This window comes from Nicotiana sylvestris, chromosome 7 (assembly GCF_000393655.2).
Source record: "Nicotiana sylvestris chromosome 7, ASM39365v2, whole genome shotgun sequence".
Taxonomy (NCBI): Eukaryota; Viridiplantae; Streptophyta; class Magnoliopsida; order Solanales; family Solanaceae; genus Nicotiana; species Nicotiana sylvestris.
In genome coordinates this window covers 121,266,828-121,289,837 of record NC_091063.1, presented here as the reverse complement: position 1 = coordinate 121,289,837, position 23,010 = coordinate 121,266,828, and the positions used below count along the sequence as shown (strand labels likewise).

General features: G+C 37.5%; 1 protein-coding gene across 1 annotated transcript; it reads right to left on the bottom strand.

Moving 5' to 3' along the window:
• Nucleotides 1-1,287: 1,287 nt before the first annotated feature.
• LOC104236544 (uncharacterized) lies at nt 1,288-3,631 on the bottom strand. Its single transcript, XM_009790487.2, has one exon. It carries the CDS (start codon nt 2,556-2,558, stop codon nt 1,602-1,604), a length of 957 nt encoding a protein of 318 aa, XP_009788789.1. The 5' UTR covers nt 2,559-3,631; the 3' UTR covers nt 1,288-1,601.
• Nucleotides 3,632-23,010: the final 19,379 nt, after the last annotated feature.

Sequence of the window (23,010 nt, the reverse complement as noted above, 5' to 3'; positions counted from 1 at the left end):
CTGCGTTGTTTGATTTGCGGAAGCACCGGGAGGAAATAGACCTCGTCCATTCGCGTTGTTGGAAGCACCCGGAAACGCCTGCCTTAATTCCGTCATAACCTGATCCTGTCGCGAGAGATGGCCCATAATGGCCTTTTGTTGCTCCCTTAGGATCCTTACTATTTCAACGGCGTGCTCGTCTTCAGCATCATCAGGTGTTGCCTCTCGAGCATGTCGTCGATATTGCCCGCCGTGATTTTAGCGTGGCCTCATCCCCCTCGTTGCGGGTATCACTGATGGAATCTTCGTGTTGAGGCTGATTTTCTTGGGCCTCAACATTGTGTGCGATGATGACATCGTTATCTGCATTTTTAATGATTTTTGCTAAGAACAAAGAATCAAACAAGTTAGCAATAGATGCAAGGATCAACTCAATTACACAATTGTCTAAGCCCCATGGTGGACGCCAAACTGTTTACCCATAAAACGGTATAGTTGAATTTATACGTAGTTTATAGACAACAGGATTGATTTGATCTTAAAATGATAAATAAATTAAATAAAAATGTAAGACTTAGCCTTGAAGTTGAGATAAAACAACAAAAATCTTGACTCCGGGAACAGAGCTTCCGGGGACAGTAATAACAATATAAATAAGCAAGAAGGTAAATTGTATTAAACTTTGAACAACGTCTAATATATGTTGGTCAGAAAATTCCTGTCCTTTACAATGATTATAGAGCTCACTATTTATAGCTGTACTTAGGAAACAAAGTCCTAGAATGAAGCCCCTCTTTAATGATAATTATGAGGGCCCTTGAAGAATATGTAACGGTAGGCAGTGAATGTCATATTCTCTGTAACGGACCATATACTTAATACTGTAGAATATTCTCCATTAAATGTTACCGGGTGACAGACATTTATTTCGCCTTTATAAATATCATTTTCTCCGATAACAAACGAAATCGTTGCCTTTGGACTCGACTATCTTCTGTCTTCAGCCCCACGTATCGCTTTCCCATGGGATCATTTAATATGAACATATTTTACCCTAAACAATTAGCATCTAAATAATACCTGAATAATTCTTACATGCAGTACTTTTGACCTGAAGAAAAACGGAAAAATCTAAGAGATCTCGTAAATAAGACACTCTGTTTCTTTTTGCAACGATATCGTTGTAAACTGAATTTCCCAGCGACTGCCAAAAGCAAAAGAACACAAGGCTATCACATAATCACATTCAATTTATATATTAGGCTAATACATCAGAGTAACCTGGTTGCTGAAAGAACTCATAGATAATGAAGAAGAATGCCATCAAAAAGATTTATTCATTGTCAATATCATCACAATTAAACTCACCTTATCCTACAATGCACACAACAATTTATCATCACAAATACGAATGCTTTCCGTGAGAGTAACAGATTATCATTTACAGGATAACCCTGAGCTACTGACACTGCTACCAGAAGCCTAGTAAAAAATTCAATAAGGCAACAAAATGAAAAATAAAACACCGAGAAAGAGAGGTATGTTGAAGAATATCTAACTGCAACAAATGAAACATGAATGTGAATGTCAATGTGTGAGGCAGCTTGTACAGAATGAATTGACTAAGGCATGTATTCACTCTCTAGGGTTGGTTGTGTTCGTGTCACAGTAGCAGCTGGTGCTTTTGTGCTCCCAATTCTAGTCATATGCAATGCTTCTCCAACCTCCGCAGCCCTCTCCATCTGTTGCATTTTCTTCCTTCTCTTGTACTTGCCCACCCAAGCTATCAGAAGGCCTAACAAAAACAACAATACTAATCCTCCTGCAACCGAACCAACAATTATCCCGACCTTTGACTTGTTTTTCTTTCCCTTACCTGCTGGTACGCGTGCTTCCTTTGGAGGGCCTCCTGGTGGTGCAGGAGAGACTGGAGCAGGAGAAGGAGCGACTGACTCGACAACAATAGAGAAATGCCCCGGTAGAAAGGTCGTGCATATGTTGTCCGACAATACACTGCTGAAATTCACTGATCCTTTTAAATCAAATGAAACACACATAGCAGATGATCCAACAGGCGCCGGCTTGACATCTGAAAACCTTATTGAGATGGGCTGACCAGAAGCCCTGATATCCAACTCAGGCAAGTTAATTGCTGAAAGGTTTGATGCATCATAAGCAAGAAGACCCACCACAGGAGTCAAGTACATGTAACCAGGTAAACTATAATATCTTGCAGACCAATTGCCCAAATTTTGGTAGACCAATACAAGCCTCTCAACATAAGGTTGCTCAACGACCCCAACAGGTATCTGAAACTCTTTATATGTTGGAACACCTCTGGTCCATAAACTGCCACTCCTGAGCCTCATGGCTGACACCTTAATCCCTGTCAAATTCAATGGCACATCTCCATCATAAACAACACCTGTCCTTGGACGGGCAAATGCACGATAAGCATAATCTTGGAGGAGTGCATCTAATGCCCTTGCAGCTCCCAGGGAAGAACAACTCCCTAAACGTGGCAAGAAACATAGCCACAATAGAAGAAGAAGCATCGAGAGACTTTCAAGAAGCCCCATCGATGCTTCACAGTTTCAGACAACCAGTACAATCTTCCTCAGCCCTCACGCTGCAGATCCGACAACTCACAAAGACAAGGTCAACCCCCAAAAGACAGTACTCTACTTATATGGTGACAAGTCTTCAGATCCAAAATAAGCCATTAAACAAAAAACCTGGCCGACCATGTCATCTACTTTTAGTGCTTGACGTGGCTCCAACTTCACACTTAAAGTAGTATTTCAAAAGCCACAGATGGTAGCAGAATAATCTAGTACAGCATATGAAATGCGACAACAACTGTATCAAAAAGATCCATTCTTTAGGGGGGATGGATAAAGCAAGCAGAGCTAGCACTTTCACCCGTTAACAAAGTCACAAGCTCTAAAACACCTTTTTTACCTTTGTATTTCTTACTCAGTAAAGAGACTATCGTAAAGATAAGAGCTTAATAATCCCTGCGAAACCCTAATTACTCAACTTCCTTTATAAATCCTTACCCAAAACCGTAATATTGACTTGATTTAATACTCAGGTTAGAGCATTTTACGGAGATAGAGCAATGTAGATTCGTCAGATGACCAAATATTTTCTACTATCTGTGAGTTGATAAGATAATTACCTGAGCTAAGGTTACCAGTATCACTTTCAAAACCTTAATCCACGAGACTCACGCTTAATGTGGAGAAAATTGATTGTAGCGGAAGCTTAAAAGCAAGTTTGGCATTGCTATGAGGCTAGAATCACCGAATCAGACCGCTCCAAGAACCCTAAAAAATGCAAAGCATTCTGCATTCTTTCTAACTTCCGTAGAGAAACAGGATTGAGAGATCCATGTGCTACAATTGAATAGGCACACGACGTCGTTTTAGTAAGCAAATATTACAGTCTGGGCGAATCTCCGGCGGCCGGAAATATGGAAACGGAGAAGATTAAATCTAGAAGTTTCTTTGTACAGAGAAGAGAAGAGAAGAGAAGATAAGCTTGGCGATGAAATGGTGGGGAGAGTGTAGTGGGGTGTGAAGAGAAGGAAGAAAAGTGAATGAAGGCTAAAAGACAGAGTGAGAAACAATACAGTAGAGTGGGCCTTTTTTGGGCTAAAATGTGAATACACTTTAATAATTAGTACTCCTTATTTTTAACTTGTTGTATTATTATTTTAATACATCAATATATTTACACACACCATCTTTATACAGCTGTATCATCGCAGTATACAGTGTGAAATGTGAATAATGGAAACAAAGAATCAAGTCAAAGAGGAACCCACTTCAGTCAATGAGTACTTATTTGTGAATATTTTATAGAAAAAAGAGTTGCAGCGAGAAAATTTATGGGAAATTTTTGTAAAACACTATCTTTTACTAGTAATTAGTCATCTATACATGTCATTTGCTATATTACGGATTATAGATACATTTTCTGTGGTTATAAGATGTATTTGATGTATTTAAGTTATTGTATTCATGAATATAGTAGCAAAAATAGGCGTGAAACGGGGAAGTCTAGCTAATCAGTTGTTGTATTCGACTGTATTCATGGCGTGAAACATGGAATACAGCTAGACAGATTATTGTATTCGACTATATTCACGGCGTTAAATAGGGGATTACATTGTTTTTAAAACAGAGAGTGAATCAATTAACAGAATAGACTCCTAATATAACTCAACAAACTCAATTATAACACACAAAAATTGTATTTTCAGTTATAAAAAAGATTCTCAACCTAAAAATAGCCCAAAAACATAGCAATCATCAGAGAAATTATATAATACATCTGAATATATAAATTATATTAATTAAAAAAACATATGAATACATTCATGGCATATAGCGAGACGGTGAATACAATAAAATATATAGAATATAGCAGGATACATTGAAATACAATGAAAAAAAATAGTGAATATAATGAAATACATGGAATACAACGAGATACATTGAATTACAATGACAAAAAAAAAGATAATGAATACAATGAAATACATGAAAATACATTGAAATATATTAATAGAAAATCAAGTTGCTCAGCCCCAAACTTCGTCGTCTTTGTTCAAGAACAAACCCTAATTTCCGGCGAATCCGCCGTAGCAACGTTTGAAGGTACAACACGCAACACCTTTGAGATTTGAAGGTACAACACGCGACACCTTTTTTCATTACCTGCTACCCAACGTTGCTTGAATTATACAAGGGAGCAGCGGATGTATCATAGCCAAAAAAGTGATTTCCAAATGAGGGACTCCGATTTTGAACTCTTGTCATTTTCCTTGCTCATTCCAGCATTTGTACATTCACAAAAGTGTTGATTAAGATAATTTTTATTGCCTTTGTACGTAGAGTCTTCTAAACCTGCAGAAGCACCAGCACCAGCATCACAAATAATATCTCTAACACTTCTATGGTTTTGCAGAAGTAGCCATTCTATAAAGATTCTTGCAGAAAAGTCTGTAACTTTTGCGCCCAAGAATACAAATACCAAGAAATTAAAAGGGTATTTTTTCAAGAAGTGAATGAAAATAAAGAAAAAGAAAACTTTAGCAAAAATTAGGAAAACCCAGGTGTGTTACATCATATACAAATACTACCCTTTTGGGGTTTCAGATCGGTAGACTTAGAGATGGACCAGTCCACTAACGTGATTAGGGGTTGTGATTTTAGGCTACATATTAACTCGGTACTGGGTATGAATGCTGAAGTGGGCTTTGCACAAATCCGATGGAAGGAGGAGGAGATCGGAAATTTTAATGGGATGAAGGAAGAGAATGAGATGTATCAAAGTAGAGAGAGGCAGAAAATAGTGTAACTGATTAGCGTATTTAGTGGCTTAGGGCTAGGAGGTAACCAAAATTAAATATTTTGCTATAAACCTTAAAAGGTATCTATAGAATATAATTTTTTTAAATGATATTTATTTAAAATAAATAAGGTGTTAACCTTTGCTATAGGAGGTAAAAATTCCAAAATTTATTGAGAATAAATCACGAACCGCTGTTCATGACATTTGTGCTCCTCGATCTAAAGAGAGACACACGGGCGCATGACTCTCACACACCTTTCTTGCTTCCCAAAAGTCATACCGCTGCAAGTCTCCCCCACCCCCAAAAGTGGCTTCTCATTCTCCTACGCGAAAAGCTAAGTTTAGCAAAGGGTAGGAGCGACAAAATAATGGGTCAGGTCGGATATGGTTCGGGTCGAAAACAGGTAATAAAAAAATAAATAAATTATCCGACCCGGACCATATTTAATACGGATAAAAACGGGTTAACCGACGGATAATATGGGTAACCATATTGATGTTCTATACTTCAACACGTCACAAGAGGAGGTGATTTGTGTGGTGCCCGATTTTTTGTTTAATCTGATTATAGAAGGACATGGTTCTTCTATGTGTTCCAACTATTACTGTTGCGGAATTATAAATACAGAAATTAAAGAACACAAAGATTTTACGTGAAAAACACCTAGCTCAAAAGGTGAAAAAACCACGACCTACCTTCCGTAGAATTTTCCCAAACTCTCCACTAAAATTATTGAGCCAAAAACTACATTTACAAAAACTCTTTTGTAAACCTAGGATTAACTCTAATCCCGTTGTAGCACACAGCCTCAACTGTTGCGACAACTTCAAGTTAACTCTAACTTGAAAACTCTAAGTACCTAATACAATTGCTTCTAGATAAAGCTGAAAGGTACAATATGAAAACACATATTACAATTGAACTAAAATAAAAGATAGACACTTGGAATTGGTTCTTCTATCTGGTTCAAGTAGCTTCAGGATTGCACGCTTGAATCACACATAAATTGCTTGCAAAATTATCTTGCTATTTTGCTATCAATTCATGTTTAACTTCTGTTTATGTGCATTAACTGTAAAAGAGAACAACACTGATATTTATGGAGTTAGTAAATAGAGATTGACTAGAATACTGATGCTACTCTTCCTTGGTGGAAGAGTTCTAGTTGGTCATCCTCTAACTCTATCCATTTCTTAAACCGTGTTCTCTTTGTGTAAGGAGTCTTTCTCCTTATCCAATATGCAACATTTTCAACCAGGATCAGGAGATATCATTTTTGGTAAGTGAGGTTTATCTCCTTCATGTGCATCTCTCATGCTTGAGTTGACCATATATGTGGTTCACTAGGATGGACCTGGTCCATGTCTGAGTTCCTTTGTCAATCTTCAAAACTCTCCTTTACTTGGGCCAACAAATTCTCCCTTTTTGATGATCACAAACTCTATGCTTTTCACTCACTTAGGCTTTGTCAGAACTCAGCTCAAATATCAATGCAAATTTAGAATTTCACTTATCATCAAGAACCAGGTTCATTAGGTTATAAACATTACTTATTCAGAATGTAAAGCACAATATCTTTTTCCCCTTTTGACATCATCGAAAAGTTGCATAAACAAAGTGTGGTTCCCAGATTTTAACAATTATTCATGGCCACTTGGGCAACTGCAAGTGCAATCATGGATTAATCATCAGTAATCAACCAAACATATTCAAATTATCAAGGAAATAAACAGTCAATAAGAGCAAAAACATCAGATTTCATTAATAGAGAATATGATGCTACGACAATCCACAAAAAGAAATAAAAACTATCAAAATATGAGTAAAACAAGAAAAATCCCTAATTTAGGTCACTGAAAGGTCTGGACAAGGTTCAGAAAATGAAGGCTAAAGATCTTAAGGCTTGGAAGAACTAGAGGGTTGGGTTTTGGCTTGGAGAAGGTGCAACATGTCTTGAAGAATGCCATCATTCTTCTCCTTTTCCTTTGTGAGCTCAGTTCTGAGAGCATCTCTCTCAGATTCAACCTCTGCTAAACGAGCCTTCAGCCTAGCTATCTCAGTATCCTTTGCTCCACTCTCCTGTACTAGAGCTCTGACTTTGCTATTTATAGGTGTCTTCTTGGATGAACCAGGTTCATTGGGAATGACAGTGACCTCATAGTCACAAGTAATCAGAGAGTTGATTTCAAAGTGATCTTTGCTTGTGGCCATTTCCCACTTCTTTAGTGGCACCTTACAGCAATCAAGAATGGTAGTCAGAATAAACCCATAAGGAGTGACATGGGCCTTGGAGCACCCTGTCTGGTAGCTTGATAGTAAATGCAGGACAGTTGATCTTCCTTTCACTTTCAAGACACTCCATCAAATACAAGTCCATATAGTTAGCAATGTGCCTTCTTTCCTGCCTGGGCAGTAAGCACTTGTTGACAAATTCAAACAGGACTTTGTGGCATGGCTTTATTTCACACTTATGAACAACTTTGGCCTCATTCACTTCTGTGACATCACGGAATCTTCTGGTGATTGCAAGGGCAGTAGGAAGGGAGTCCAGACTTGGCCATCTTTGCCTTGTATAGTCATCGTATCCTTCAGAAGGGATGTCAAGAATCTCACCCAGCTCCTTAGCATCAAAGGTCACTTGAACCCCTTTCACCTGGCTGGTAACTCTGCCATCCTTGACCTTTGCATTGATCATGAATTTAATGATCTCATTCCTTGCTAGCCTACCATCCAACTGAAGGACCATGTCCTTCCAGCCCTGAGCAGCTAGAGCATCAACCAATCGAACCATCCCTGGTTCCACCAAATCCTTCAGAAGTCTACCCTTCAAGATTTTTCTTTTGCCAAACTTGGTCAGCTTGTCTTGTTCATCATTAGATTCACTCTCTTCTTCACCACTCCATTCCTCCTCCTCAGTAATTCTAACTTGTTTGTTTTTCACATCAGACCTTGTCCTCTTGGCCAATGAAGGTTCAGTAGTCTTAGACACAGATTAAGACTTCTTGGAATAAGTCTTGGTCTTTTTGATCTTGGGGGTATGAACCTCCACAGTTGTGTGCTCTTCCTGATGGACCTGTTCCATCTCATCCACATCAACAACCTCAGCAGGCTCTGCAACCTTAGCTTTCCCTTTATCTATCCTCTTCTTCTTGCTTTCTGCCACAGCCTTTTGTAACTCACTTTCACTCTGCTTCATCATGCTTCGTGTGGCCCTTCCTTTTGGTAGATAAATCTCAGTAGTTGTTGGAGAAAAAGCCTTTCTTTTCTTGGAAGGTTTTGCAGTGCTGGGGGCTTTTGGTGTTGGGGTTCTCCTTTTCTTTGGATCATAGCTAGAACCCACTTTCTTCAGAAGGTCTGCTAGGGTCTGCTCAATAGATGAACCAGGTTCATCTGCCTGTGAACTAAGATTAACCAACCCTTCAGCAGCCTCCGCTAAACCACTTCCCCATGTCTTCTTGCTACTCTCTTCCATAGTTGCATGTTCATCCCCACATATAGCTGGTCTCACCAATTCAGAAGTGGGTGAAGAATCAACCACTTCTTTCCCTTTTCCCCTCACATCACTACACATACACTCACTCTTTTTTTTCACTTTTATTTTTACCACCTCTCCTTATTGACTTCGGCATTTCCACATTCCTAACAGACCCAACCAGAACAAACCTATTGTCTAAATTCTCAACTAAGACAGAACGTACCTCAGAAGGGGAGTTTTGATCCTTCTTAGAGTTAGAAGAACCAGTTCTCTCCCCCTCACTTGCAGATTTGAAGGAGTCATCTGAGTTTTCAGAATCTTGGGTTGGCTAGCCTTTAATTTTGCATTCAATTTCTTTAACAACGAACCTGTGGCTACAGTTTGCGAGCAAGCATTTCACTTGCCTTCTCCTAGGTTAGGGGGTTGTGCTAGGTGGAGGAGGGGTAGAGAAATCAGAGGGGGTAGGTTGTGGAGGAGTGCCTGGGTTATCTTGGGGGTTAGACATCCTTGCTAATTTTGGAAGAGGAATTCTGAATTGGGATTTTGGAAGAGAGAAGAATGGAGAGCAGAAGAAATTCGACGATTTAGAGAATTATGAGAGTGGAAGTGATTGTGATGATGGGTTTTTAAATAGAGAGGTTTAATTAATGACTAACGGTAACATTTTTGTAGTCAATTAGAAGTCCAATCAACCTGAAATTTCAGGTTGAATGAGCGGTTAAGCTTCCCTAGATTCCAGGCGTTTTATGTGATAAGGACTCTATTAGAGACGGAACTAGTTTAAACTTTAGAGGGATAAGTTTTTATGACGATTTTGAACATGGGTAGGACTCTGCTCATGAATTAAATATTAATATTTCTAATTGTGCAGAGTGTAGAAAACATACCTCATTATTCAGATGAACCAGTACTAATGAACCAGGTTCTTCATTAAGAATCCTCTTGATCATGCCTCAATTTACCAAAATAGAGAAAATTTTGTTAGAGATCAGTGAATCATATCAACACACGTCACAGGAGCATACTATTTACAATATGAGATTGAGCAACGATTAATCTAGATATTTAAACAAGTTCCAGATTTTCTAACCAAAATTGTTTTTTTCATTTTTTTTTATTTTTTTCATTGTGCATTCTGAACTGGTCCCATTAGGTGATCTTAATCATCCTTAATTCTAACATGTTCCTTTCAAAGTGCTCTCTGCTCAGTGCCTTAGTGAAGATGTCAGCAATCTGTTTATTAGTAGCACAAAATTCTATAGTAATTAGTTATTTCTCATAGTTGTCCCTCAAGAAATAGTGTCTAACATCTATGTGCTTAGTTCTCTTATGATGAACTGGGTTCTTAGTCATGCTAATAACACTAGCGTTATCACAAAAAATAGGGATGCAACCAACTTCAATACCAAAATCCATCAACTGTTGTTTAATCCACAGTAATTGAGCACAACAGGAAGCAACAACAACATACTCAGCTTCAGCAGTGGATAAGGCCACTGAATTTTGCTTCTTAGTAGCCCATGACACAAAACATGAACCAAGGAAGTGTTCCATACCTGAGGTACTCTTCTTATCCACAAGGAAACTTGCATAATCAGCATCAACATATCCCACTAGGTTAAAGTTACTACTTTTTTTGGATACCAAAGACAAAGTTCAGTAGTGTCTTTCAAGTATCTCAATATTCTTTTGACAGTAGTCAAGTGAGATTCCTTTGGATTAGCTTGAAATCGAGCACAAATCCCTACACTGAAAACAATGTCAGGTCTGCTAACAGTAAGATACAAAAGTGAACCAATCATACCCCTATACAACTTCTGATCAATAGATGAACCAGGTTCATCTACGTCCAATTTTGTGGCTGTTGCAATAAGAGTGTCTATTTCTTTTGATTCTTTCATTTTAAACTTTTTAATAAACTCTTTTGTATATTTCTGCTGATGGATCATGGTTCCATTTGAGTTTTGTTTAATTCGCAAACCTAAGAAGAAATTAAGCTCACCCATCATACTCATTTCAAATTCACTCCCCATAGGTTTTGCAAATTCCTTACTCAGGTTTTCAGTGGTTGCCCCAAAAATTATGTCATCAACATATATTTGTACTACAAGAAGATCCTTACTTTTTTTCCTCAAGAAAATGGTACTATCAATTTTATCTCTCCTGTAGCCATGTTCAAGCGGGAATTTGGACAGTCGTTCATACCATGCCCTAGGAGCCTGCTTGAGTCCATAGAGAGACTTGTCTAATTTGTATACATGTTCTGGACACTCCGTGCTTTCAAACCCTGGAGGTTTTTTGACAAACACTTCTTCCTTTAAGTAGCCATTTAGGAAAGCACTTTTGACATCCATCTGGTGAAGAGTAAATTCCATGTATGCTGCAAAGACTATGAGGAGTCTTATTGCTTCCCATCTTGCAACTGGAGCAAAGGTTTCATCATAGTCTATTACTTCCTCCTGGATATAGCCTTGAACCACCAACCTAGATTTGTTCCTTGTAACAGTTCTATCTTCATCAAGTTTGTTTCTGAACCAGATGCCATTTAGTGCCCATTACTGATCTGTCCTTGGGTCATGGAACCAGATGCCAAACTTGAATTCTTTCAAACTGATTGAGTTCATCTTGCATTGCATTCACCCAGTCTGCATCCTAGAAAGCCTCAGCAACATTTTTAGGTTCAATAAGAGATAAGAAAGCATCAAAAGCACACAGATTCTTTAATTGAGATCTAGTTTTAATTCCACATGTTAGATCAGTAATTATGTTCTCAATGGGATGATAACTTTGATACTTGTAAGGTTTCACAACCAACTGGTTTCTGTTTGATGTTTCTTCCATATTCTGTTGCTGAGGAACAGGCTCATGGACAGGTTCCATTTGGGGATTAGATTCGGTTCTTCTTTGTTCAGTTCTCCCTGTCAGGTTGCCCTGGATAGAAGAACCTGTTCCATCACCCGTTCTTTCTTCTGGTGCGGCTTCATTCAACTCTTTTACTAGCCCAATAGCTTCATCTTCATGTTCCTGTCTCTCAAAAAGAATGTTAGTTTCATTAAGGACTACATGTACACTTTCTTCTACACACATAGTTCTTTTGTTGTACACTTTATAAGCTTTTCTATGTGAAGAATATCCCAAGAATACTCCCTCATCACTTCGGGGATCAAACTTACCTAGGGAGTCCTTTCCATTGTTGTGCACAAAGCACTTGTATTCAAATGCCCTAAGATGAGATATATTTGGTTTTCTCTCTATAAGTAACTCATAGGGAGTCTTCTCTACAAGAGGTTTAGTCATGCACCTATTAATGATGTAACATGCAGTGTTTACAACTTCTGCCCAGAAGCTATGGGACAGTTTACTAGAAAGAAGCATAGTCCTAGCTATATCTTCAGGAGTCCTATTCTTTCTTTTTACTACTCCATTTTGTTGAGGAGTCCTAGGGGCAGAAAAATCATGATCTATACTATGCTCATCATAAAATTCAGCAAACTTAGCATTTTCAAATTCAGTTCCATGATTAGACCTAATTGATGCAAGTTGATTACCTAGTTGTTTCTGAGTTTTTCTAACAAATGTAAAATGTTTCATCCTTAGATGTTAAAAACAATGTCCAAGTAAACCTAGAGTAATCATCAACAAGAACCATCACTTATTTCTTACCACCTCTACTTGATGCTCACATTGGACCATAGAGATTCATATGAACCAGTTCCATCGACCTGGTCGTGCTTACCACTTTCTTGATTTTAAAAGAGGATCTTACCTACTTCCCCCTTGCACAAGTCTTACAAACTTTGTCTTCCTTAAACTTGATGTTAGGAAGCCCTATCACCAGGTCCTTGGAGACTAATTTATTGAGTTGACTTAGACTTGCATGTCCAAGCCTTTTGTGCCAAAGGAGGGGATCATTGTCCAACACACTTAGGCAAGTGAGTTCATTTTCTAAAAGAGTGGACAGATCTATAATGTATATATTGTTTACTCTTTTTCCTGCAAAACAATCTTGTCAGTGGTAAGATTTATCACAAAACATTTGGTAGAGGTGAATGCTACCAAGTTACCTCTGTCACATAGTTGTGATACACTGATTAGGCTATATTTCAAGTCATCTATCAATTAGACATTCTCAATGGAATGTGAGTCTTACCTACCTTTCTAACCCCAATGATCTCACCTTTCTTACCATTTTCAAAGGAGACATTACCTCATTTGAGGTCCTAAAGTGAAAGGAACTAGTTCTCGCTTCCAGTCATATGTTTTGAGCAGCCACAATCCATGTACCATATTTGCTACTTCCCTTCACTTTGACCTACAAGAGAAAATCAGGGGTTAGTCTTAGGAACCCAAATTAGTTTGGGTCCCTTTCTATAGGCAAAAGGGTGAATTAAATTCTTTTTAGCCCATCCCGACAGCCTATTTTTCCCTTGAACAAAGGTTTTGTTCTTTTGACTGGCCTTTTCTTTTGCATTACATTCACTTTTAAAGTGATCAGTCTTACCATAGTATGTGCAGATTTTGTTCTCAAAAAGTGTGATATACTTGCTTTTGGGAGCCCACTTAGGTGTAGGGGTCCCATAGCCAAGTACTCTCTTATTGCTACTGTGATGTTCTTGTAGCCAAGATAGTGCATCAGAGGACTTATTCCATTTACAAGTTCTGTCAAGTTCATGCTTAAGCTTACTGAGATCTTCTTTAGGACTCTTATCTGCACATCCTTTTTGTATAACTCATCCTTCATTTTTCCTAAATTTGTTTCTAAGGTGAGATGTATGTGATCAACTTTCTTTTTACCTATTCCTAATTTCAGTTTTAAATTATCAGATCTAAGTTCTAACACAGTGGTGTCAAGTTCAAGAACCTGGTTCTTCAACTCAGTATTTTTACTATCACTTTCATTAGCCCTTAGTTCCAGATTCTTGCACTTAGCTTTTAAGATTACACATTCCTTAGGCAGTTGTTCCTTTTCATTGTTTATGATCTCAGACTCATCAATGAAATCTAGTAGTAACTCAGATAGCCTTTCTTTAGACAAAAATTTAATCTTGTCTTTGAGATGAATCACACTTACCTCTTGTTCATCATCTGATTCTCCAATGGCCATAAATGCTTGTTCATCTCCATTTTCATTTTCTGAATTCTCGTCTGAGCTTTCTCCCTAGGCAGCAATCACAGCCTTCGTTGATCCTTTGTTCTTCTTGGGATGAACCTGTTCCTTCTTCATGTTCCTTCGTTCAGTCCTTTCCTTCTTCCATTCTATTTCCCATTAAGGACAGTTTTTGATCATGTGGTCAATCTTACCACATTTGTAACAACCCTCATTGGTATATTTTTTAGGGACCCTTAGTTTGTTGTAAGTTGCACCCCTTGAAGAACCCTTTCCTCTCATTAGATACTTCTTGAAGTCCCTCGTGATCATAACCATTTCATCTTCCTCTAGATATGAACCTTCAAAAGTTCTGAGAGCCAGCCTTCTTTCTCTCTTGGGAGCATCCATATTCATGGTCTGTCTTCTCAGTTCATAGGTAGTGATATTTCCAATCAACTCGTCCAACTTGAGAGTGGCAATGTTCTTCGATTCCTGAATAGCAGTGATTTTGCTTTCCCAAGTAACTGGCAAAACCCTTGTCAAAATTTTCTCAACCTTGTCTTCTTCAAGGATAATCCTTCCAAGAGACTTAAGTTCGTTTGTTAGTGTTATGAACCTTGTATACTTCTCTTGGATGGTTTCTCCTTTCTTCATGGTGAAATTCTCATATTGAGAATATAGCAGTGTTCCTCTTGATCTCTTCACTTGAGGAGTTCCTTCATGAGCTACTTGTAAAGTGTCCCAAATTTTCTTAGTAGTAGTGCAGCTTTGAATTCTGCTGTACTCATCTGAACCAAGTCCGCACACAAGCCATTTCTTGGCCTTAGCATTCTTTTCCCACTTCTTCAAGTCCTCACTAGTGCAGTCAGCTCTAGTCTTTGGCACATCCACTTCTTTAGCATTCTTCTTTGTGGTAGCCAGGGGACCATTAGTAACAATGTCCCAGAGTTCATAGTTCTCTCATATGATATGATCTCTCATCCTGTTTTTCCACCAGGAGTAGTGCTGACCATTAAAGAGTGGAGGCCTCGCAGTGGATTGTCCTTCCTAGTTTCCAGGTGGCGCACTCATCTTGATCTGTTCCTAAGGTGTTAACATCTTCAAGGATAACCCACTCTGATATGAGTTGATGTTCTATACTTCAATACCACACAGGAGAGGGGGTGATTTGTGTGGTGTCCGATTTTTCGTTTAATCTGATTATAGAAGGATCTGACTCTTCTATGTGTTCCAACTACTACTGTTGTGGAATTATAAATACAGAAATTAAAGAACACGAAGATTTTACGTGGAAAATACTTGGCTCAAAAGGTGAAAAAACCACGACCTACCTTCCAGTAGGATTTTTCCAAACTCTCCATTAAAATTACTGAGCCAAAAACTGCATTTATAGAAACTCTTTTGTAAACCTAAGATTAACTCTAATCCCGTTGTAGCACACGGCCTCAACTGTTGCGACAACTTCAAGTTAACTCTAAGTACCTAATATAATTGCTTCTAGATAAAGCTGAAAGATGAAATATGAAAATACCTACTACAATTGAACTAGAATAAAATATAGACACTTGGAACTGGTTCTTCTATCTGGTTCAAGTAGCTTCAGGATTGCACGCGTGAATCACACATAAATTGCTTGAAAAATTATCTTGCTATTTTTCTCTCAATTCACGTTTAACTTCTGTTTATGTGCATTACCTGTAAAAGAGAACAACATTGATACTTATGGAGTTAGTAAATAGAGATTGACTAGAATACTGATGCTACTCTTCCTTGGTGGAAGAGTTCTAGTTGGTCATCCTCTAACTCTATCCATTTCTTAAACCGTGTTCTCTTTGTGTAAGGAGTCTTTCTCCTTATCAAATATGCAACCTTTTTGGTCAGGATCAGGAGATATCATTTCTAGTAAGTGAGGTTTATCTCCTTCACGTGCATCTCTCATGCTTGAGTTGACCATATCTGTGGTTCACTAGGATGGACCTGGTCCATGTTTGTGTTCCTTTGTCAATCTTCAAAACTCTCATTTACTTGGGCCAACACATATTATCCATGACTTCTTGCATATGATCACCTTTGGGAGAATTTTTAGTCTCCCTAATTTGAGTAACTCCCAATTTGAGGCTTTACAAATGTAAAAGTTAGACACATTGGTTATCCATTTTCTAAATGGATAATATGGTTCTTATCGATATTTGACACGTTGTTAAAAAGTTCATTATTCAATCCATTTTTAGTGGATAATATGTGTGGTTAACTGTTTTCTTTGAACCATTTTGCCACCACTAGCTATGGGTGGTAAATGGGGCATTTGAGGTGTATTTGGACTGGTCATAATGGACTGACTCATTAAATGAGTCATTGTCCAACCCTGCCTAAAGTTCATAAAAATAGCACGGGTTAGCCAGTTTTTGGACTGATCATTCAAAAATAGCCAACGTTTGCAAAGTCATTGAAAAATAGCCACTATTTTACTACAACATGAAAAGTTCCAGCATAATTTACTGGAGATCGGTGCACCTGTGTAAGAACTTCCAGCATATTATGCTGGAACTCCAACACGCAGAAAGTTTCAGTATATTATGCTGGACCGGTATATTATATTGGAACTCCAGTATATTATATTGGAGTTCTAGTATACTTCTGTTGGAACTCCAGCATAATATATTGGATTATACTAGAATTCCAGTATATTATACTGGAGTATTTTTTCGTGTTTTGAACAGTATTTTCGTTCAGATTTATCTATACATGAAAAGTGGCTAAATTTCGATTACTTTTGAAACTGTGGCTATTTTTGAATGACCACTTGTAAATCTGGCTATTTTTGTATTTCTTCCCTAAAGTTCACTTGGGTTAAGATGGATTGCGTCAAGATGAGCTAAAAAATAAGTTGTAACCCAACCCGCCCAAATTGACCCAAATCTTTGCAATGTTCTTAACTTTTGAGCAGTCATATATAAAAATTATCTTATGTTTTGGAATAAATGTCAATTCATGCTAAATAATTTCTTTCCTCAATTTGGATTTAGAATTTTATTTAATAGTTCTTTATCTTATAATAATAACAAAGATCACAATAAAAAAAAAAGTAGCAAAATTAAAACTTTTCATCCACCCCAACCCCACCCTATCCCGGAACCCTATCCCTACCCTGAATAAAAATATTATTTAGAGTACTTTATTAATATTGTAGATAGAGTATTTTCTTTTTCATTTCAATAGAATGAATATTTTCTTTTTATGATGTAGAAAAAATATTTTCTTTCATTTCAATAAAATAAGTACTTTCTTTTCATGATGTAGAAAAAATATTTTCTTTTTCATAAAATGAGTATTTTTTTCATGTTGTAAAAAATATTTTCTTTTGTTTCAACAAAAAGAGTACTTTCTTTTCATGATGTAGAAAAAGTATTTTTTCCCACAAAATGAGTACTTTCTTTTTTGTTGTAGAAAAATTTTTCTTTTAATGTTGTAGATAGATTATTTTATTTTTCATTTCAACAAAATAAATAATTTTTTTATGATGTAGAAAAAGTATTTTCTTTCATTTCAATAAAATAAGTACTTTCTTTTTATGATGTAGAAAACATATTTTCCCCCACAAAATAAGTACTTTCTTTTCTGTTGGAAAAAAGGTATTTTCTTTTTCACTTCAACAAAATAAATATTTTCTTTTTATGATGTAGAAAAGGTATTTTTCTTTCATTTTAATAAAATAAGTACTTTCTTTTCATGATGTAGAAAAAGAAGTTTCTTTTTCACAAAATGAGTACTTTCTTTTCATGTTGTAAAAAAAATATTTTCTTTTGTTTTGACAAACAGAGTACATTCTTTTCATGATGCAGAAAAAGTTTTTTCTTTTTCACAAAAGTACTCATTATATTGAAATGAAAGAAAATATTTTTTCTACGTCATGAGAAAAAATAATCCATTTTGTTGATATGAAATAAAATGCTTTTTCTACATCATGAAAAGAAAATATTCTAAATAATATTTTCATATATTTAGGGTGGGGGTCGGGGGAGGGGTGGGGTTGGGTGGTGCATGGGCGAGGGGAGGGGGAGATGGGAATAGGGGTGGGATTAGGGTTTGGGTGGGGGTAGGGGTGGTGGGTGGGGTGGTGGGGGTTGGGAAGGTTGAAAAAAGTTTTGGAAAATGTTTTTCCTTATCTTGATAAAGAAAATATTTTCTATTAATTAGAGAAAAACAAATTCATAAAAAAATATTTTCCAAACATTTACACCAATCAAACATGGAAAAATTCAAAAAAAAAAATCAAAACATGGGTCAAGGTAGAACTTTAAAATTGAGCATCTACATGAGTCAAAGTTGGGCATCATCATGGGTACATTTGCGCTGATGATTTTTGATGGATTAACTTGGGCTAGACCAAAACAGCCCATCTTAAAAATTGTTCAGCCCAAACCCATTAAAACTTAGGCCGGTTCAGCGGGTTTGACCACTTAAGGGGTCATTACGGGATGGGGGTTAGGGGGAGGGTGGGGAGGGGTTTCGGGGTAACTAAAACTACTACTAGTGGTTCACGTGTATAATAGCAAGGAGAAGTCTTTGTAGTTTGTTCCCTCGTAAATTCCCATCAAATATATTTTCAACAACAAATTCCTTTTAATTCTCTTAAATTTTCATCTGTACAACGAAAGGAGTTAATGAAGAAGTCATTGATTATAGAAGAAGGTTGTTCCTACAATTATTCGGATTTGACGAGAATGATAGCTTTAACAATGACAACCCGACTAGAGAAGCGGGTGATAGTCGATGGATCAACCAAGAAGAAATTTTTTGTATCTCACCTACCAACGATGACTCTATCCTGGAGCGGGTGGCAATCGATCGACCAGGAGGATATTTATCGTGTCTCAGCTGAAATGATGACCCTAATGTAGTCAATATTTTGGAGAACAATGATTGTGAACCGGGTGATTATGCTAATAAAGACGAGATTGGTAGTCCTGAAATATTAGAATGCCGAAAATTAGAAATGATTTTTGCTAATTTATTTAATTATTACAAAGAATATGCAAAAGACAAAGGATTCATTATTGGGAGAACACACAAAAAATAATACTACTACGCTGCTTTCACATGTGACAAACCAGGGAGCTTAACGACGTGCAGTACAGTAAAAAAACTGAATATGGAGCTAAGATTAACACTATGATTCGTGGTGATAATGGAAGTTACAGCTTAGACAAGGTTGTTACGTTGAAGAACAAAATTATGATTTATACATTGTGTTTACCTTGAAAATGGTATTAATAATTATATTTGATTTTGTGGTTCTAAAAATATATGATTACTAGTTGTTAGACAATAAATGCTAAGTGTAAGTAAAGAGAATAAGATATGCAAACCAATGTTTTCGCAAGACTGGGCCTCGAGCTCGCTAGAACAGGGGGCCTCAAGGTCTAGTTAGGGCAGTTAGCAATGAACAATTGATGAAGAAATAATGATATCGAAGGCCTCGAAAATAGCCTTTTGCGGTTAATAATGGGTAATAGATGAAGAACAATAAGTGAACAAGGAATAGATCTGTAGAGTAATTGTTGAACATGTTTAGACAAGAAAAGCAGAAAATGTTCTATTGTATTGAATATTCATGTATGTTACAAAATGACAAGGGTCCCCTTTATATAGGAGGGAGAATCCCAACATAGTATATGTCTAATAATGACGAAGAAATGCTATTGGTACAACTATATAATGGCTCAATACGGATTTGTACTATTCTTGCAGACCTGGTCAGCTCTAACCACGTGTCCTTAGGAGATTTTCCGCCTTTTCATGATGATTATCGATTTGTACTGCTCCGAGATTGACCATAGTGAACCTTCGATATGCTCCCTCGAGGGATGCACCTCGGGGTCACACTTCAATTTCTGCTTTGAGCTTCTCGAGGTCGGGCGTGGAGTGCCACAGTAGCCCCAAAGTCGAACTCCCTAATTTTGGCCGTATACATATAGCCCACGCATTTCTTAGAATGAAATGATAAGAAACGATCTTGAGTTCTTGCATCTTCGATACCCCCATTGTGATGTCAGCCACGTGAGATCATTAAATGATGTGACAGAAAAGTTGTACATAGGTCTTGTCAACACAGCTCTAGAAAAGCTCATGAACCGCTACTGGTCGCCCTTTCAACTCCTCCAATACACTTAGATGACTCTTATAAATACTCCAATTCCCTTTATTTTAAACCTTTACAACATCTTCAAATCTTTGTTAACAGTTTCCTGTCTTCATCTTTCTTCTGTGTTCACTTCTTCGTCAACTTACATTGAAACTTTGCTATAACCATGGCCAAAACTTCTAAGATAGTACCTCAAAAAGAGGAAGCCCCTTCTTCGTCACGCTCGTCTAAGAGCAAAAAGATAGTGCCTCCTCATATTGAGGAGTGTATTCCTGGGCCCTTCGCGACATCCTCCGATTTCAAAATTGATAAACCTTCTTCGGTACCGGGCCGATGCAAGCCCATGTCTTGGTACATTAGTCTAATAACCGACATAGAGAAATTGAAAATAGATTGCCGCTGGGGAGAGGCGGTACAAGTAGAGATCCCTTTATCGGGAGAGGATATAACTACACATAGAGCTGGTTTCCTCAGCGTATATACGTATCCCTTTACCTTAGATCCTATAGATTCTTCTTCTCCACCGATAGACCCGGTGATCCTCAATTTTTGTCGACAACATCGAATGACGCTTGGTCAAATTTATCTCTCTTTTTGGAGAATCGTCTATTTGATTAGATATTTCTCGGACATGATCGAGGGGATGCCTTTCACCCTCGATCAACTGATTAGATTGTATAGCCCTCGTCTCTATCAAGGGGGCCTAGTCAAACTGTAGCGTTGATCTACCAAAGCATTTTTGCCAGCATCGACGAAGATAAAGACCGGGGGTGGATGAGCCACTTCATTCGAGTCAGGACTTCGGACCTCATCCCTGCCGAGAAGATGCCATTCCCTGAGGAATGGAATATGAGACGTAAGTGTCATTACACCGAGCATATTTTATCATCTGGATGTCCTCTTTTCCTCTTTCGAACTAATTCCTTTCTTTATTGAATTGATTCTCCTCCGGTTGCGTAGCCATCGTGTGTTTCCCTGGCGCAGTCAAGGACCTCCCGGGTGGGTTAAACTCTTAGACTCCACCTTCTCATACGACAAGCGTGTTTGACGTGATTTGGCCAAAACTCGATGGGAGGTCAAAAATCATGGTACGCTCTCACCACTATTACTTCTAAATTCCTTATAATAAATTTCTTGGCGGTATGTTTGACATTTTACGCTTGTGCTGGCCTTGGGAAACCGTTTCAATGAGACCGCCTCTTCTTGGCGAAGAGGAGACCCAAAAACCCACCAAAGATAGAAAGAGAAAGAAGGAGACATCGGCGGAGTCCCCGAAACCAAAAAGAGCTAAGGCTCGAAAGCCTAGGGTCGATGCAACGGTCCTAACTACGGCAGCTGCTAAGAGTCTTCATGCTGAAGATGAAGACAATGACAGTTGCCCACTGGTACATAGGGCAAGACGAAGCGCTGATGCTTCAAAGGTTGCCGGGCAGAACACTACCGAGTCAGAGGTGGCCGATGCGGTCCCGCCTCATATTGAGTGTTGATACCTAATTTTTCCCTATATATTTTTAATATGCAAAATAATTTCAAAATAGCATATATAAGCACGTCCAAGGATTTTATTATTTTTCCACAATTTTTAAAGGTTTTTTTAATTGATTTATTTCCCTCTTTTATCCATAAAATCCCAATAATTATTTCTCAAAATTATTATTTTGATAATTCATCTATTGAATTTTTATATTTATGCCAAAATATGGCTAAATTAATTTTTACATATTTTTACAATTTCATTTAGTATTTTTAAAGCTAAATTGCACAAAATTACAATATTAGCCCTTTTAAGGTTTAATTAGGCTTTATATTCATGAAATTGGATCCTGTATTTTTGAATTATTAATTTTGTATTATAAATCGTTTCAGCCTTTTTAAATTAATTTTCAGAAACTATTTACTATTTTTATAAATTAAAAGGGAAAATGGCTATTTAACTTGTAAGCAAAATTTGGCTTTCAAATCTAGCCCAAATCAAACCCCCAATTCCTTGGTCCAATTCCAATTTTAACCCAAGCCCAAACCAGATCCCCAGCTACCCCATTCAATCTAGACCATTGATCATTCAGATCAACGGTCCCCGTTCCACTTGCCATAATTAAACACAAACGACCCCCTAACCTAACTCATTTCCCACCAACTCGCTGCCCTTGAATCCCCTTCCTCTCTAATTCTCTCTACAACCTCATTCAAACCCTAACCACCGCCACCCAAACCAACCTTAATCCCCTTCGATCCTCCCCTAATCCATGGACTCCCATGGCTGTTTGAGACGTGTACTCGTCTCATATGTCTCCTGGTTGCCTGTTTTTGTGATTTCATGGAAAGATCTCGAAGAGATCTAGTCCAGACCTTGCTCAACTTCTATCCATGGTCTTTTTCTAACTATCCATGGCCGGATCCATGGCTTTTCCGGCTAGATCAGTAACTTTTCGAAGTTTTTCTCACTTTTTATGGTTCTCTGAAACCCTAGCTTTAAATCTTTCCGATTTTCTTTCAGATCTGTCTTAGTTCTGTGCATGTTATGAACCATTTGGTGTTTTCTCAAAAGTTTTTCCGATTTCTTTCAAAATGACTCTTCATCTTCAACGATTAGGGTTTTCTTAACCTCTTTTAAAAGACTTCTCCTCTGATTTTTCAGTGTTGTCTTATGATTTTACTACATTTAAATAGTTTGTTTACGATTTCTTCTACCTGGTTCATTGTGTTGAGAACCCTAAGTATCTTTGGTTTTATCCGGGTTTCTGGAACTGTCTTTGTTTGTTTTGTATGTATACTTGTTTCGATTGAGTTCTTTGTGTTTAGATCCTTTTCTTTGTTGATTGATTCTAAGTTCTTACCGTTTTTTTACTCAACTTTGTTAAAACCCTAATGTCTTAAAGGTTTTCCTCACTTATTACTAAGAGTTTTCTTTACCTGTTACTATGTGATAGACTGGTTTCTTCGTTTTGGTTCTATATGTG

Coding starts and splice junctions, on each gene's coding strand:
- LOC104236544 (XM_009790487.2), bottom strand. CDS start 2,558: ATGGGGCTTCTTGAAAGTCTCTCGATGCTTCTTCTTCTATTGTGGCTA.